General features: G+C 55.7%; 2 protein-coding genes across 2 annotated transcripts; both read right to left on the bottom strand.

Annotated features, from left to right (window-relative positions):
* Positions 1–299: 299 nt before the first annotated feature.
* On the bottom strand, positions 300–4,580 carry TRIP6 (thyroid hormone receptor interactor 6). Its single transcript, XM_006859648.1, has 9 exons — positions 4,472–4,580; positions 4,157–4,284; positions 3,948–4,073; positions 2,979–3,350; positions 2,377–2,470; positions 2,099–2,268; positions 817–995; positions 521–641; positions 300–431 (listed from the first exon to the last, which is right to left on the bottom strand). The coding sequence occupies exons 1-9, from the start codon at positions 4,578–4,580 to the stop codon at positions 300–302; spliced, it is 1,431 nt and encodes a 476-aa protein (XP_006859710.1).
* A 926-nt stretch (positions 4,581–5,506) lies between these two features.
* Positions 5,507–14,088, bottom strand: SLC12A9 (solute carrier family 12, member 9). Its single transcript, XM_006859647.1, has 13 exons — positions 13,867–14,088; positions 13,515–13,649; positions 13,009–13,140; positions 12,266–12,574; positions 11,535–11,642; positions 11,340–11,451; positions 10,782–10,939; positions 10,586–10,668; positions 10,087–10,211; positions 9,754–9,946; positions 9,427–9,601; positions 9,089–9,235; positions 5,507–6,384 (listed from the first exon to the last, which is right to left on the bottom strand). Exons 1-13 carry the CDS (start codon positions 14,045–14,047, stop codon positions 5,507–5,509), a joined length of 2,736 nt encoding a protein of 911 aa, XP_006859709.1. The 5' UTR covers positions 14,048–14,088.
* Between the last annotated feature and the right edge of the window lie 2,862 nt (positions 14,089–16,950).

Below are 16,950 nucleotides of genomic sequence, written 5' to 3'. Positions count from 1 at the left end.
CGGTTGATTCCGACTCAGCGACCCTAAGAACAGCGGACGCAACCCCCAGGACTAAAACTAGTTTCTCATCTCGGATTTGCCATTTAGGAAGCAGACCATCCTGCAACCTCCCTTCTAGAATTCTCACAAGTAAAAGGACAGGCTGACACCATGGGTGACAATCAGAAGAAACCATAACTTGAAAGTAGGGGGTTGTTATTTCATAATTCAAGGAAGAAGATATAGCAAGTGGTGACAAGATTGTAAAGGAGAGGGCGGTCAAGCAGAGCAGACACTGCCGCAGGTGCTTCTGGGAAGACTCAGCAGTCGGTGGTCACGGTGGCTGAGAGCTCCTGGATGCGCCAGGCACTGCAGGACTTGCACAAAATGTGCCCATCCAGTGGGTAGCAGCCTTGACACTCACCCTCGGAAGACAGCAGCAGCCCACACTCCTGTTGGGAAGGAAGCAACAGGCTTTCATCAGCTCTTGTCCCCTGGATTCCTTCCCCCAAACCCCCTTCTCAGGCCCAGGCCCCCTGACCTCACACTTGTAACAGCCAATGTGAAAACTCCGATCCAGGGCGACAATTCGCACCGTCTCCTCCTGACCTGGCTCAGGCATGATGGCCCTGCCACACACAGAGCATCGGGGAGCAAATTTCCTGGGGTATAAGGAAATCAATGAGACTGTGGAGACCAGGGTTGAAGCCCAGGGAAGGTGGGGTACAGGAGAGGCCTTGGGAACTGGAGAAGGAAAGGATAACAAAAAGGAGGCAGGGCCAGGTTGGAAACAGGAGCAACTGACACGGGTTATGAGGGAACGGGGAGGGAACTGACCTGTGGAAGTCCTCAATGCAGTGGATCTGGCTGGTGGCATCCACCGTAAAGGGAATGCCATCGAGTCCACGGTGACACACCACACAGGTGAAGCAGCCTGGATGGTAAGCCTTCCCCATGGCCCGCAGGATCCGGTCCAGGATGGGCTGGGAGCACGTGGAGCACTTCTCCAGGGTGGCCTGTAGGGAAGCAGGCCAGAAAGATCTTCAGGCATCCTGCCAGCCTACCCATTTACTATTGACCTAGCCTCCTGCTTGTGAGTCGGTGAAAGGTGAACCTGAGAGGATCTCAGTTCAAGACCTAGCACTGCAGCTGATGGAACAAGTTATCGAACTTCTCTGAGCTACTGTTATGTCGTAAAGCCAGATCTGACTCATAGCAACTCTGAATAGGGTTTCTGAGTGCCTGCTGTGGGTTTGGTGGTTAGCGTCCATCTCTGAGCTGTGTTCTTGGTGGTTATTGCTATGTGCCCTGCAGTCAGTTCCGACTCATAGCGACCCTGGACAGGGTTTCCGAGGCTGGAAATCTTTACGGGAGCAGAAATTCTCATCTTTCTCCCGCAGAACAGCTGGTAGTTTCGAACAGCTGACCCTGAGGATAGCAGCCCGATTCGTAACCACTACACTACCAGAAGTGCCGTCAAATCAGTTCTGACTCACAGTGATCCCTTGTATAGGATTTCCAAGGAACAACTTGTGGGTTTCAACTGCCAACCTTGTGGTTCCTGATTTAGTGCTGATCCTACAGTGCCACACCAAGAGCCCTCTCTGAGCTATGCTGTTGTTATTAAGTGCCATTGAATCAATTCCAACCCACAGCAACCCTATATAGGGTTTCTGAGGAACAGCTGGTGAGCTTGAACTGCTGACCCTGTAGTTCAAAGCAACTTTGCAATCCAGCACATTAACCCACAGCACCATACCAGAACTCCCTCTAAGCTATGTTGTTGTTAAGTGCTGTCGAATCAGTTCGACCTACAGCGACCCTGTACAGGGTTTCTGAGGAGCGGTTGGTGAGCTTGAACCCCTGACCTTGTGGTTCAAACTGACTTTGCAATCTAAGGCATTAACCCACAGAAGGAATCAACCGCAACATCTGCCTCACAGCATCTGCTGATGTGGGAATTTAACTCATTCCCTTAAATGTAAAATGTTTCATACTTAAAGAGACATTGTCCTCCCCCAGCTTTGAGTCCACTTCTTTTGGGATTGACCATCGTGTTCCCACCTCGCATACATGCCCCCACCTTCTGCTGCTCAGTCCCGCAGTCCCAACCACTCACCACATAGCAGCTTTCACAGTAAGCCCTCCTCTCCACAGCATAGAAATGCTGGCCCCGAAGCTGGGCCCGGCACGTAGAACAGACAAAGCAGCCGACATGGAAGACTCGGTCAAGGGCCACCACCCCGGCCCCATCCCCGACCACATCTTCTCCGCAACCCCCACAACGGCCTAGAGATAGGGGGTACAAAGTCAGTCTACACAGACCCCATTGTTCCTCTGCCTCTCCGGTATCACCTCCCCCTTATCCTCTCCACCACCCCTGCAAAGGCAGCTCACCAAAGTACTCCCCGCTGGGTGGGTGGTTCATGTCATGCACCAGTTTCCTGGTCAGCCTCTCAAGCTCCTCCTCAGGAGGCTGGTTCAGGGGGACCTGGGATGTGGGAATCAGAGTTTGGTCCTATCTCTGGCTCCCAGCACTGTAAAGGTCCCTGGGCAAGACACGCCAGTCAATTCAACCTGGAAAGGTCATCTGACAGAATCTCAGCGCAAGGCCAGGGCAAGCACCCCCAAAGAGCCCAGAAAAACTAGCCCTCCCTTCTGGATTTTCCCCGTTGGGAAGCCAAAGTTCTGTAACTGTGCTCAGAAGCCAGGCCATTAACTACCAGTCTCAATCACCCAACCAGTAAGCAGTTGTCTATTGTTGTTGTTGTTGTTGTTAAGTGCCATCGAGTCGGGTCCGACCCATAGCGACCCTGTACAGGGTTTCCGAGGGTGTAAATCTTTACGGGAGTAGAAAGCCTCATCTTTCTCCCGCGGAGCGGCTGGTAGTTTCGAACCGCTGACCCTAAGGTTCGCAGCCCGATTCGTAACCACTACGCTACCAGAGCTCCTTAAGCAGTTGTCTATAAGCACCCAAAATCCCAGTGCTGAAGACTTACCTGGGGCCCATACCTGCCTCCTCTTCCTCCTGCAGGGCCAGGGACCCCAGCAATCTTCTCTTTACCCGCTGGCTCTGGTTCCCTGTGGCTCCTATAGCCAGATCCCCAGACTTCAGCTCTGCCTCCGAGAGGAACATGGGGGCCCAGGAGGGGCCTAGAAGCCTGAGAGGCCCCCCTCCTGGGTGGACCACAGCCCCTCACTGGCTGGGCCACCTTCACTTGCACAGGGAAGGCAGGGCCCGCTGGGGTGCTGGCAGTAGCATACGAGGCTGGAGTGGGACCCCCATAGGGGGATGCTGGGAGCGGCATGGCTGATACACCCCCTCCGTTCGGCTTCAGGGAGCCCATGGGGTAGGCAGGGGGCTCATAAGTCTGGGGAGAAACAGACCGCAAGGACTAAGCAAGGCCCATTCCAACTCACACATCTGTGGACACCCATGTGTGGCCCCAAGATGGGCCCTCCAGTGGCTGGCTGACTGGTAAGCACTCTTGCCCCGACTCTCCATGCTGGGTGGGCCTCTCTCCACAGGAGTAAGGTGGAGGCCCATCTTTCCCTGCTTTTTGTTCCATCTCCAGGGGTCTACCCCCATTCCAGGCCATGTTTGGGCACATCTGGCTCCCACACCCCAAGCAGCCAGAGTCCTCCAGAGCTCTTCAGGGGAGAGCATTCCCCGAGGTGCCCTGAGACTGCTAGCTCCCCACAGAGCAGGTAAGGTGGGCCCTGGGCCCAGGGTGGGGGCAGCAGAGAAGGAAGTAGCATTACCTCTTCTCTCCACTCTTGCCCCCTCCCAAAAGCAGGCTGGGACCTCTGACCCCAGAAGGGGAGAAGAGGGGCCCTCTTGGCTCTCAAATCTTCTCCCCCAGATCCACTTTTGGCATCTTCACCTCAGTCTAGCCCCACCACACACACATACCCCTTACACAGAAGTAGGCCAGTGGGAGGGGGGAGGGGAGCCAGGACAGAGTCACCTGTCGGTCTGGTCCCCGAGGTATGTGACCACGACCCCCATCCAGGTCAGCCAGCATGCTGGTCAGCGAATCTATCTCAGCATCCAGACTTCGTGGGCATGAGCCCCCTCTATCTGAGGAGGGCCCCTGGAGATGGAGCAAAAGCAGGGAGAACCCCAGTCACATCTTCTCTCCGGCCCCAGGGGTGGCCCCCCACTCCTAGTACTCACCTGTGGGCGCTGGGGTGCTCCATGGGACCCGCCCCAGGCTGGCCCCCGATCATCCAGTCCCCCTGCAGCCTGGTAGCACTGCTCAGATGGGAGGGGGCAAAAATTGACTCTGGGGTGGGGCTGGAGTGCTGAGGTGAGGGGAAGAGAGACCAGAAGTGGGATGGGGAAGCTGATGAGGGGGTCTCAAAAGGGCCCCTAGGGGCTCCTCCCACCCTGGGGTCAGAGGATGGAGGTGGGCAGGAGTTCCCAGGCGTTCGGGCAGCGGACGAGTGGAGGGGGGTGTTGGGCAGTCCCACACCTTAACTGCAGCCTTACCTGCTCCGTGGGCCGCGGACGGCCCGGGGGAACCCCGGGGAAACGCTCTCCCCTGAGAGGCTCTGGAGGGCTCGGGCTGCTTCGGAGGGAGCCAGGTGGGCCCAGACATGGTCTGGAACGGGGATCTCCTCAGAACCCCGGATCTCTGGTCTTGACCCCGTCTTCCGTCCCTCACCTCGTTTGGAACTCCAGGAAAGAAACTTTTTCTAACTTTTTTTTTTTTTTCCTTCTCTTCCTTCCCAATTTTGGGGACGGCCACGCCCCCGATGATGTCACCGCATTCCTGGGGGAGGGTCACGTGGCCCCCTAGGCCCTAAACCTCAGTCCCTCCCTCCCAGTCGGCCCTCCTGCAGGGAAGGGAGTGCCGTCCTGGAACCCGCATGGGCAGCCTCCAGCTCTCCTGAATGCCCCCAACCCTCCTTTCTCGCAACCCAGGCTCTGTAACCCCAAGTCCTGCACGCGGCAGCCTCCCTGCAAGGCCAGCTCCAGCACCCCTCTTTTCCACATGCCAATAAGGACTTCGCCCTCCCCAAGGGTCCCTGCCCCCACCCCCCACTCCACCTACGGGACGCTCCGCCCTTTCACCTGCCCCGCCAAGCAGTGTTCAGCCAGCCGGTAGTGTTTGGGGCTTTTATTTACATTCAGCAGTTAGAAAAATAAAACACAACAAACACATCACATCCTCACAGGTCAGTGAACCAGCCAGCAATGAGGGGAAACTGAGGTAGCCTACAGTCACAAGAGGAGAGCCAGCCCCTCCCATCAAGGCACCAGTGAAGGAGGAGGGGGGCTGCTGACTGCCCCCTCACAGTGGGGGCTTTGATGCAGAGCTGCCCTACCAGTGCACAAGGGTCTCACTCGCAATGGAGAAGGGGTGCCCGGGGGCCAGACCCCATGACATCTCCACTGAGCTAGTCCCAAGTACAGGGCGGGCGAGGGGAGGCCTTTGGTCCTCCACATCCACTAACCAAGAGGAGTGACTGGGCCTGGGTGGGCCATGTCTTCCCACCACCAGGTACGGGGTGGCGTTAGGCATCAGAGATCAGTGCAAGTGACAGGGGTGACACCATGAATGAGCAGCGTGGGACCCAAGTCGCGGCTCAGGAGCTCCAGCAGCGTCAGGTAGTGAGAGTAGCGGGCAGAGTCAGCGGGGGGCCGAGGCAGGTAGAGGAAGGTCAGAGCGGTGGCAGGTCCCTCCTCCCCATCCCCACCTTCGGGCCCACCAGGCCCTTCCCCTCGACTGTGCCCCTGCTGGGCTCGAACCAGGGCGTTGGCACTGCATGCCAGGGCCTCGACCTCAGCGTCTCCCCGCCCACTATTCTCAAAGTCCTCCTCCAGCTCCCTGGCCCCAGTGCCCTCGCCCCACACTACCTCCTGCACCTCAGCTCGGATCCTCAGCTGGCTCAGCAGTGCCCGGAGCCGCCCCTCAGCTGCCCCGGGGGCCTCCTGAGGCCCCAAGCACAGGAAGATCCGGAGCCGAGCACTGTGCCAGGCAGGCACCATGCTCAAGATGGTTGCCATCTGCAGCAGGAAAAGACCACAGACATCCACATAGCCAGGCCCGCCCCGAGGCCGTAGCAAGTTGAGGGGCCACACGTCCACATGGTGTGGCTGAGAAGTGCCCCCAGATACCCGGCTTAGCCGTTCAGGGGGCAAGGACCCACAGGCCCTGGCGAGAACCACGTTCTTGTTCATCTTAAGGGCATCCGCCATGGTGGCCACATAGTCCTGGGGACTGAGAGCCCGGGGGCTCCCAGGAGCCCGAGGGGGAGGGAACAAGGTGCTCAGGGATGGGGACCCCCCCTCCCCAGTGCCGTCTGCAGATTCCGAGAAAGCTGGGTCTGTCAGGAAATGGTCCTGGGGTGAAGCATCATCATAGAAACCCAGGACCAAGGTGTTGGGCTTCATGCCACCTGGGGGCAGAGAGGGGGAGCGGGAAGGAACAGACAGAAATCACACTCACACCCTAATATTCATCAAGCTAATACATGCCCACTCAGGCACACTGGTGTGCCTGAGTGGGTACCTATTAGGCATGGCACTGTGTGGGTTCTTAAGGCAACACTACTCACATTTGCATAATGACTTCATTTCCCTAAACACTTTCACTGGCACTTATTTGACTATCTTGGTTACCGATCTCCATTGAGGTAATCAAGAGTTTGGCTACTGGGGTTCTCTCAACTGATGAGCACCTTCTTCTGGTCCTTGGAGAGTAGAACCAAGTTCATTCCACACCGTTTCCCTAACAGCCTGATGAGTCCAGGGCAGTGTCCCAGACCCTGCTGTGAGAGGAGGAAGGCTGGCCTGTGCAGCGTGTTCTGACTCCTGCAAAGCCCGGGGATGCAGGGATGCCCGCCCGGGGATGGTGCCTTCACAGCACCATCCCTGAAGGGACTGACCAGGAGCCAGGTCCTATTGGAAGCACTCTGCTCGTTAACTCATTTAATCCTGGAAACAAGGTACAATTCTTCCATATCACACATAGGGAACCGGGAACTTGAGGCACAGCATAAGGAAGTAACTTGCCCAAAGTCTCCCCGCTAGTAGGTGCTGGGGCCAACACATGAACACAGACAGCAGTCTAGTACCAAACCAGTGTGTGTGCAAACCACAACGTGCCAAGTTCCTGCCAACAGTTCCTGATTTGTAACACAGGCAGCGCCCCCAGACTCCTAAATCTGTCTAACTCGAATTTGTATGCAAGTCGGGACAATCAAGAAACGTACCACTTATATCCAATGTCAGTCAAATGTTTGTCTTAGTACACAGTGTACCTTTCCCTGCATAAAAAACATTAAAGAAACACGAAAACATCTTTAACATGATGGGGGTGGTGGTATGCCATTGAGGCGGTTCCAACTTAAAGCAACCCTGTAGAGGGTTTTCCGAGGCTGTAAATCTTTACCAGAGAAGAAACCTCTATCTTTCTCCTGTGGAGCAACTGATGGCGAGGTTAGTAGCCCAACTCGTAATCCACTATGCTGTTGGTTGGTGGTTATGTGCTGTGGAGTTGGTTCCCGCTTACAGCGACCCTACACAGGGTTTCCGAGGCTGTAAATCTTTACAGGAGCAGAAAGCCTCATCTTTCTCCTGTGGAACCGCTGGTAGTTTCGAACTGCTGACCTTGAGGTTCATAATCACTACATGACCAGAGCTCTTCTAACATAGCCTGTTCTGACTCCTGCAAAGCCCGGGGATGCAGGGATGCATGTTTGAATGCACATCCCAAAGTAGATAGAGCTCATTTGTTATTAGAACCAACACTGACTCATTGTGATCTTATAGACTGTTTCCAAGGAGCAGCTGGTGAGTTTGAACCACTGACCTTGCGATTCAAACCAACCTGGAGGTCTAGCGCCACACCAGGACTCCCAGAACCATCATAGTTGCCTCAAATTTTTAATAGGCTTTACATAGAGCCCTGGTGTGGCGTTGTAGGATCAGCACTGGACTGCTAACCACAAGGTTGGTGGTTCAAACCCACCAACTGCTCCTCGGAAACCCTAGATGGGGTCGTTATGAGTTGGAACTAACTCGGAAGCATTTAACAACAACAGGTTTCCCAGAGGTTGGTTTCAAACGGGGACTACCCCGAGGGACCACCAGTGTTAGCACAGCCAGTATACAACACGAAAAGCCCTCCCTTTCATAGGGCGGAACTTGCAGGAAGTCTGAGACCTCCTAAGACTTCCTTGTGAAACACAAATAGGCCACAAAAACCTACAAGTGCATGGAATTCTGTGTGCGCCACGAGAACGCACTGCTTCACAGAGAGACTTTCCCTTTCACATGAACCAAGATAAATTTCCAGAAAGTAGTGACCTCTTTACAGAAATTTCCCACAAAAGGTGAAGAGCTGGAAAGACCAGGCTCTCAGATGTCCCTGGGGCTGGCTAACAAGGCTTGATAATGATTTAAAATACCCCAGGCAGTATAACCACCCTCCCCCGACACACACAAGGCTAGTCTTATGACACCCTCCTGAGCATGTCCTCAGTGGCCCTAGGCAGAGAGAGCAATGTCCAAGGGGACTACAGGTACCACATGATTCTCCAGGACCAAGCAGCCCAAGGCCAGAGACCTCCATTCTAAGAGACACGCATGAAGCTGGGAACCCTCACCGTGTGCCTAGCATCCTTTGTACTTTGTGGGCTGGCCCATGTTGCAATGTTCCCTACGTCTCTACCCAATGCAAGGCCTGGTTGAGATACTATCTCTCTCCCCGTAAAACCTTTACTGCCCACTCCAGTGCATCATTGGCCTTCCTTTCTCTAAACTCTGGTGCTGAGAAACCATTTACCCTAGATTTCCTGGGGCAGTTCCAGACTCACAGAATTACTCTTCCATTGTGCCCAGAAGTACAACGGGCTTTCAGAGTCTGTGGCCCAATTTTTGGTCACCCCATCTCTAACCCTCAGCATTTCCTATTAGCGCTAATCACAACCACATCTGCGTGGTAGGGTTGTTATCTTTAAGCTCTGCAGTTTTATCTGCACTGGATTCCTTTTGGGGTTTGTAATTTGTGATGGGCCCTCTGAGAGGAGGGAGGGGAGACTTAAGGAGGTCAAGAGGGGGCTGGAGGAGACGGGGAGGAGGGGGGAGGAAACAGCTCACCAAGGCCTGAGATGCGCAGCAGGTGCTGAGCCCCCTGGCGCACAGAGGGGGAAAGGGTAAGGCCCACAAAGGCCTTCACTTGAGCACGGTCCACCAGGCTCAGCCAGGCCCCATACTGTGGCTGCACAGGGTCCGAGGGCAGGTAATCTACACAGAAAAGACACAGAGAGGGCAGCCCAATGAAGCCAAACCCCTTGACTTTTTCCTAGACTCCAAATCCCAAATGGACACAGAAAAATGTTTAGGCAGCATGTGGAAACTTGGGTGGGTCACCAAGAACGTCTGAGACCAAGGAGGGTAGGGAGGGCGGGGATGTGAGGAGGACCACGACAACTCACCAAGGTCGCCCAAGGTGACATGACCCAGCACATACAGGCCCCCCTTCTTGAGCTGGTTGGCCAACCGCAACAAAGGCAGGGCCCCCCGGGGGTTCCCCACCAGCAGCAGCAGCTGAGGCCGCCAGAACTTCACGTGCTCCTTCCGGACGTCCAGCCGGAGCAGGTACTTGCGCACCTGAGGACAGGGATGAGGTGTGGGGAGGAAGGGCAGCCACTCAGGGCCTCTCGGACAGGAACACCAACTCCAGCCGAGGGAACAAAAGGCCCCCTGAGAGGCGGGCTTTCCTACAAGGCTCCCTGCACCCCCCTCCTCCAAGCTCCCCCAACCTGGTGGAAAAGCAAGGCCTGGCTGACATAGCCCCAGCTGCTGGGGCCTCCTCGAGCTGTGAGCAGGGCGGAAAGCAGGCCCATGAGAAGCAGAGAGCCGCTGGCAGCCCCGGGGCTGATGAGAAACATCATGAGCAAACAGGAGGCTACCCCCAGCAAGCAGGTGTGCCAGGAGAACAGGTTGAAGGTGGGGCTAGAGGTAGACAGAGACAATGAAGAAGACTCAGAAGATTGCAGCTACACTCCAATCAATCCCCACCCCTGCCCCCGCCGCAGCCCTCAAGTCTCCCCTATCCCTCCCTCTGTGGGGACACAGGCATCTCCTTCTCTCACCGGAAGTTGGGGGCTGAGGCCCACTCCAGGCTCAGACAGGACAGGTCCACTGCGGCATAGGCCACCAAGTAGAAGACGGTGACCACAGCGGCCAGTGTGTTCAACTTCCCAGCCAGGAGCACCAGCTGGATGAGGACCAAGAGGCTGGGCACTGATACCCAAGGCCAGCGCATCCCCCACCAAAGACCCATCAGCCTTGCCTTGTTCAGTACGTCCCTCACTAGTTAACCAGCTCCAACTCCCTGTGGCCTGTGGGTGTCAGAGTAGAACTGGGCTCCACGGGATTTTTAGTGGCTGTGATCTTTTGGATGTAGATTACCAGGCCTTTCTTCTGAGTGTCTCTCTGTGGACCTTTTGGTTAGCAGTAAAGCATGTGAACATATTTCCACCAAGGGGACTCTACAGTCTCTCCTAGCTGGGGCCCAACACCTCCGCCGTCCTGACAGCAGGTGATCCCAGGTAGGGGGTGGGATAGAGTAGCTAGAAGAGGCTCACTCACCTGCACTAGGGCCCAAGAATACAGCACGGCTCCCCAGGGGTTTCCTCCTCTGGACACAATCTTTGCTGGTGCCAAGATCACTCCTATGAAAGCAAATATGGGCAGCCACATCAGCCTGGGGCAAGCAGGCCCACAGCAGATGCCCACAGGTATGTCCAGAGCCCAACAAGGAGGCGAGGAGGCGAGGAGCAGTCACCAAAGAGGTCGTCCTGGGCCAGGGCGTGGAGGATGCGAGAGGCGCCGATGAGTGAGCTCATGGAAGCAGAGAGTGACGTGGCGTAGACGCCGATCAACACCAGTGGGGGCCACAGGCTGATGGCACTGAAGAACCCATAGTCTTCCTGCAGCAGGGTCCTAGGAGGGAGGACCAAAGAAGACCACAGATAGCCCAAGTGCAAATATCACAGGATTCGGCGAGAAAAGCACTCACAGTACGACCAATGTGCGCAACCGACCCGGCCTCACTCTCAAGGGTCAGAGCGAAATGCCAGATGTGCCGAGGGGAGTTCCTGGGTGCTCACTGGCGATCATTTGGCCACCCCCAGTAGTGTATACACAGGAAACATGAAAATACAAACTGACTGGGAAGTCCCACTTACTCCCGCACCCAAATAAATGCTTGTATGATGGGTACACGGGGTCTCATCACACAGCCAGTCCCAATCCCAGCTACAGCTACAGCAGTTCCACCCCAAAACCTGGGTATCTGCTCCTCAGCATGGCCTCCCCCTTTATAGCCACAGCCCCCAGGCACCTGTCACAGGTAAAGCTGGAGAAGAAGAAGAGCAGGCCATAGATGAGGAAGGTGTAAGCCACAGCGATGATAGTCCCCAGGGGGATGGCACGGCTGGGGTCCTTCAGCTCCCCTGCAGGAGGGGGACAGAGGAGGACAGGTCAGGTGTCTCCACACGCCCCAGGGCCCCAGGAGGCAGTGGGCAGACACTCTCACCTGACATATTGGCCCCTGCCATGATACCCGTGCAGCCATTAAAGAGGACAGCAAAGACACTGGCAAAGGTCATCATGGCCCCGGTAGTGTAGTCCTGGGCGTAGCCAGCTGAGGGAGGGTTGTTCCCAGGAGGGAGAGGTCAGCATCCTACCCAGGCCACCGTGTCCTCGCATTCCACAAGCCTCTGCCTCTCCCACCACCCTCAGGAAGACCCCAACCCAGACCCCCTGACTGGCCCTAGTTTAGAGCAGATCACTTCCTCTCTCCATCACAGTCCTCTGTTCCTTCTTCCAGGCGTTAATTCATGCTTCCCCAGGAAGCCTTCCCTCTCCGCTTCCCCAGCCCAGGGCTTCTCAGTCCATCTCCCAGGGCTTCTCAGTCCATCTCCCGCCGCCTCCCCAGCCCAGGGCTCCCTGCCCTAGCCCCATACAATTATTCTGGTCTTGTCTGCTTGAATCTCACTGTCTTATTTTGCTATTGGATTGTTCCTGAATGAATAACTTCTGTCTCCAACTAGGGTATAAGTTCCTTTTGGGGGGGGGGGGGCTGTCTTGTGGTCTCTCTCATGCCCCACTGGTAAAAACCATAACAGACAGATGTTGATTAAATTCAAATGCCCTCAGATCCAGACACCTGCCCCGGGGTTCTCAGACACCTGCTCTCTTCCAGGGGCTTTAAGGGCCCAGACCCCACATGTCCAGAGAACTCTGGCACCACATTGCCCAGCTCACCAGCCAAGTTGGTTTTCAGGGTGCTGCTATTGAAACCAGTGAAGTGGCCGACCTGGGGGGGCAGGGAGGAACCATTGGGGCCCTGCCGAGGAGTCAAGACAATGTCCTTGGGCCCCACAGCCACAAAGCTGACCAGCACCAAGGCCAGGGAGCCGGAGACCAACAAGAACGTAAGGAAGGAGGCTCGGGCATAGAGCCCAGCTCCCAGGGTGCAGACCCCGCCCACCAGGCCCAGCAACAGAGAGCCATAGAGAAGGTTCCAGCCATAGCCTTGGGGCAGGACGTGAAGACCACTGGGCCCTGTCACATCTAAAAAGAGGAAGGAAAAGAGTTAAAGGTCTGATATTCCCTGTCGTTGTCCCCCCACCCCCACCCCAGCCTCTAGGAGGGACGCAACCCCAACCATGTCCCAAAGCAGAAACAGACCCAGTCCATCCTCAGAGAGACCACCACCTGACTTCCCCCACTCAGCTTCAGCCCAGCATCCCTGCCCTCATGCTGTCCCCACCAATCTCGCTGGGCGAATTCTAGTGCTTGCCTGGCTCTCCTGGACTAGAAGCTCCCTGTGGGCCCGGACAATACCTCAGACACCTGCACAAAGCTAGGTGCACAGAGGCGGCTGGAGAAAGCCAACCGAAAGGAATGACCCTCTGTGCTCCTTTCTGCTCGGGCTTATCTGCTCCCAGCATCCCAGCCCCTGCAAACCCACACAGCTGCCCAGACTGGGGTGGGAGCCCACAGACCAGTCCCGAAGACATCCAGCACGGCCTCCACCAGTCCTAGCACGTAGACAGCACAGCCACAGACGTTAGCCAGGTAGAACATGAGGCCGATGCTGCCCCCAACCTCAGGCCCCAGGGTCCGACTGATCATGACTAAAAGTGGAAGCAGTGGGTGAGCGTTAAGGGAAAAGAAACTGAAATAAAACATGAGGAAGGGGCGAGGGAACCAAGCTCCCCAGTGGTCCTCCACACACCCGTCTCCCGCCGTGGTGCGGCATCCTATACGGTACTGACTTCCTGGCCATGTAGCTTTGCACTAATGCCCTCTGAGTTTCAGTTTCCTCATCTCTCACATCTCTGACAAGCTGGCTAAAGGCCCAAAATAGCAGCAGATGAAACACCTGGTCGGTTAGAGTACCATGTCACTCTTAGAACTCACCTTCCAGGGATGGAAGGTTCTGGCCCTTTCCGCTCCGACCCTAGAGGACCCAACCACCCAGACCCCAGTCCACCACACTGGAGGATACAGTAGGCTCCGCCCCCCCTCACAGCTCCATTGGTGGCGATGGCACAGACAGAAAGGACGGTGAGCGCCAAGATGAAGTAGGCAACCAGGAGCATGGCCAGGGCCTGCAGCAGCCCAGCATGGCCCACCACAAACCCTGGAAGAAGCGTGGCACTGCAGGTCACGTGGTGGCTGGCCCGTCCCCCAGCTCACCGGCTACTCTACTGCATCAGGAGGAAGCTCCAGGATAGAGCTAACCACATGGCCACAGGGAGCCACTTCTCAAGTCAAGCCCTCCATGCACCCACTTCTCCCAGCCACCCCACCCCCCCCCACCACCTCATCCCAGTTCCACCCCTCCCTCACCCACTCACCAATCCTCATGAAGACAACTATACTAAACATGGACAGGACGGTGGGCACCACCACACCCAGGAAGGTGGAGAGCTTCTGAGCAGACGCCCCTCCAGGGCTCCCTGCCCCATTTGTAGGAAAGGTAACCCCCTCCTCTCCCAGGAGCCGGTAGGCCAATAGAGGAGAATTCTCACTTGCCATGGCTGGGAGCAGGCACAGGAAACCACAAATGGGTTGTGGGGCCTGCAAAAGAATTTCTGATGATTGGAAGCAGCTCAACAGGTCCAACACCTCTGGAAGGAGAATCAAACTCATTATCCCCAGGCCAGTTCCTCCGGGGGCTGAGGTCCTTCTCTACTGGCTCAGATCCCACAGCATCCTCTACTCAGCTGCTTCTAGAACTCACGGCAATGGCCACACAGAACTCAGGCACCAGGCTCAATTACGGGGTTTATCAGGAAGGTTTACAAGTTACAAATCGGGATTAGAAAGACTCTTTGAGTCAGGACAGAAGGCAAGCCTCCCCGCCACTGGCCCCTTGGCATCTGCCCTGCACCAGCGATGTTACAAAGCTCTCTCTAAGCACTGCTGATAAATGCGCAAAGGGACTGCAGTCACACATAACCCTCAGGCTGAAGGCGCCCAGCTCTAGTTCCCCAATTAAGTGCCTGGAGACACTCCTGTCCACAAGTGAGCCTCCTGCCCAAAGACACTTTAATTGCTTCCTGGGCTGAGAAGCCCACTGCTCTGTCTGGTGTTCGGGCTCCTCGACCACTCCTGTGATGTCCCAGCTTCCTGTGCTTGGACTGAAGATGTTCAACGCACAGGGATCTTGAGGTACAAGAGATGTCCTTCACTCCTGGCTCTTCTTGATGGTAGTGAGATTCCCACCCTTCCTTCCTATTTCCGAGACGGTTCATCTTATATTGACGTTAATTAAAGTTTCAAGTTTTTACGATCACAATGAACCCTGTTAACAGTCATTCACTACTGAGCCATATAATCCTATCAGTATCTTGTCCCAATAGGAAGGAGACTATAGCTAGAAGAGGCACTGAATTAATTCACTGCACCACACTCTCCAAAGCCATGGTCTGAACATTGGTGAAGTCAAAAGCTCTCAGCACTTGGATATCCATCCATCCCTTCCCCGGATCCCTGAGACTAGGCTTAGCTACGGCTCTGGAAAGAGCAAACACCCTCTGGCAGCAAAGGTTTTTCTCCAGTCTTCCCTCCAGCACTAACAGTACAAGAGGAAGCAAATCTCACAAAGGGGAAGTGAGTGAAGTTAGGGAACTCTCCACACCCACTCAGAGACAGACATCTGAGCCACCCCTAATCAAACCTCTCATGCAAATACCTCACCCAAGGACCCTAAGAAACCCAAGACTCCCCAGGTCCCACAAGCTTACAGCCCTCCACCTCCTCTCCTGTTATAGGAGTTGTTAGGTGCAAACTCATAGTGACTGACTCTATATACACCTGAATTAAACACAGTCCCGTTTTATCCTCACTGAAGACCATTATTACAGCCACTGTGTCCCTCCATTGAGGGTCTTCCTCTCTTTCAATGATTTATCAGGCATGATGTCCTTCTCCGGTGAATGGTCTTTCCTGGTAACAAGTAGTAAGGCAACTTGTCTAGTCTTCACTTCCAAGGAGCTTTCTAGCTGTCCTCCTAAGACGGATTTATTCATTCTTCTGGCAGTCCATGATAGATTCAGTACTCTTCGCTAACACCGTAATTCAAATGTATCGATCCTTCTTCGGGCTTCCTTACTCATTGTTCTGGGCCCCACCACATTCCTCCCATCACACGGGGCGCCCCCAAACTCGCCTGCCAATCCCAGCATCCCTCAACTTGTTGTTGTTGTTGTTGTTAGGTGCCGTGGAGTCGGTTCCAACTCACAGCGACCCTATACAGGGTTTCCGAGGCTGTAAATCTTTACGGGAGTAGAAAGCCTCATCTTTCTCCCGCGGAACAGCTGGTAGTTTCGAACTGCTGACCGTAAGGTTAGCAGTCCGATTCGTAACCACTACGCTACCAAAGCTCCTTATAGCACAACAAAAACACAGGCCGGCTGACATCACTTTCTCCCAGCGCGGGTCCAAAGGGGCCTAGAGCGCCCCATCCCCAGCGCGGGTGGCACTCACCCAGGCCCGTAGGGCACAATCCCGCGACGCAGGTCCCCCCTCCCCGAGAGCGCAATGGTCCGCTACCCACAGAGGAGCTCCGGCCGGAAAGATCTCGGCGGCTACCGGGATGCCAGGCCCGGAGCCCGTCCCCACACCACCCGGCGCCCGCCCTCCCCGCCCGACACCCCATTGGCCACCGGCCGAGACCCCGCCCCATGGGCGGACTCTAGAGGCCCCGCCCATTTCCGCCTCCAGCTGTAATCGCAGCTCCTGTTCCACGTGCGCACCTTCGGCCTCCCTGGAGCGCTGTTCACATTGCGTCTTCCACCAGGTGTGAGCAGCAGGCCCTACTGTCCACGCCCCACACCCCGCGTGGCTAGTGCACACAAACTCCTAGGCGCCACTGTCTGAAAGGGGTGCGAGTTGACGGCGGAAGGGCGGGGTGGAGTTGGGCGGGGCCACCGCACCTGGTGCAGGTGTGTCGCCGAGGATTACAAAGATTCCTGAGGCCCTCGTCCTTAATGGCCCTAGTCCTCAAATCCCAGATTGTCTGCTGGGCCCCTTGCCTTATCTCTACGTCCCGCGGAACCCACCCATCGCGCCCGTCCCTGGCCACCGGTTGCGCTCTTCACTTTGACCACCGGAGGGAGCTATTGGCCGCCAATTCGATGGAAGCCCCGGAGGTGCAGGACATCTTGAATCTGCATCTGTTTCGGTGCCGGGCCACAGTGTTAGGATTTACGAAGCTCCAAGAGTGAGATCCTCTTCACACTTGACAAGTACCATCAACATCAGTATCATCGACCAGAGTTACCTCACCTGTAAAGTAGGGACTCATTTAAACCTACTTCATAAACTTCTTTTGGGAGTTCTATGAAGGAATTGCTGAGGGTCAGAGGTGAATTGAAAGAGAAGGGATTGCATGTATTGAACTAAATTATTTGCATATGTTGTTGTTGTTAAGTGCC

Source organism: Chrysochloris asiatica, unplaced genomic scaffold (genome assembly GCF_000296735.1).
Source record: "Chrysochloris asiatica unplaced genomic scaffold, ChrAsi1.0 scaffold00034, whole genome shotgun sequence".
NCBI classification, from domain to species: Eukaryota; Metazoa; Chordata; class Mammalia; order Afrosoricida; family Chrysochloridae; genus Chrysochloris; species Chrysochloris asiatica.
This window is presented reverse-complemented; position numbering and strand designations above follow the sequence as displayed.

What these genes read in the sequence shown, in the direction of transcription:
- SLC12A9 (XM_006859647.1), bottom strand. Translation starts at nt 14,047, where the DNA reads ATGGCAAGTGAGAATTCTCCTCTATTGGCCTACCGGCTCCTGGGAGAG. An exon ending in GGCAGGGGCCAATATGTCAG is followed by an intron (nt 11,452 to 11,534) that starts GTGAGAGTGTCT and finishes CCCCTCCTGCAG; the next exon opens with GGGAGCTGAAGGACCCCAGC. An exon ending in GCTGCGCATCTCAGGCCTTG is followed by an intron (nt 6,385 to 9,088) that starts GTGAGCTGTTTC and finishes CTCTGCCCCCAG; the next exon opens with GTGGCATGAAGCCCAACACC.
- TRIP6 (XM_006859648.1), bottom strand. Translation starts at nt 4,580, where the DNA reads ATGTCTGGGCCCACCTGGCTCCCTCCGAAGCAGCCCGAGCCCTCCAGA. An exon ending in GTCCGCGGCCCACGGAGCAG is followed by an intron (nt 4,285 to 4,471) that starts GTAAGGCTGCAG and finishes CCCTCACCTCAG; the next exon opens with CACTCCAGCCCCACCCCAGA. An exon ending in GAGGCAGGTATGGGCCCCAG is followed by an intron (nt 2,471 to 2,978) that starts GTAAGTCTTCAG and finishes CCCACATCCCAG; the next exon opens with GTCCCCCTGAACCAGCCTCC.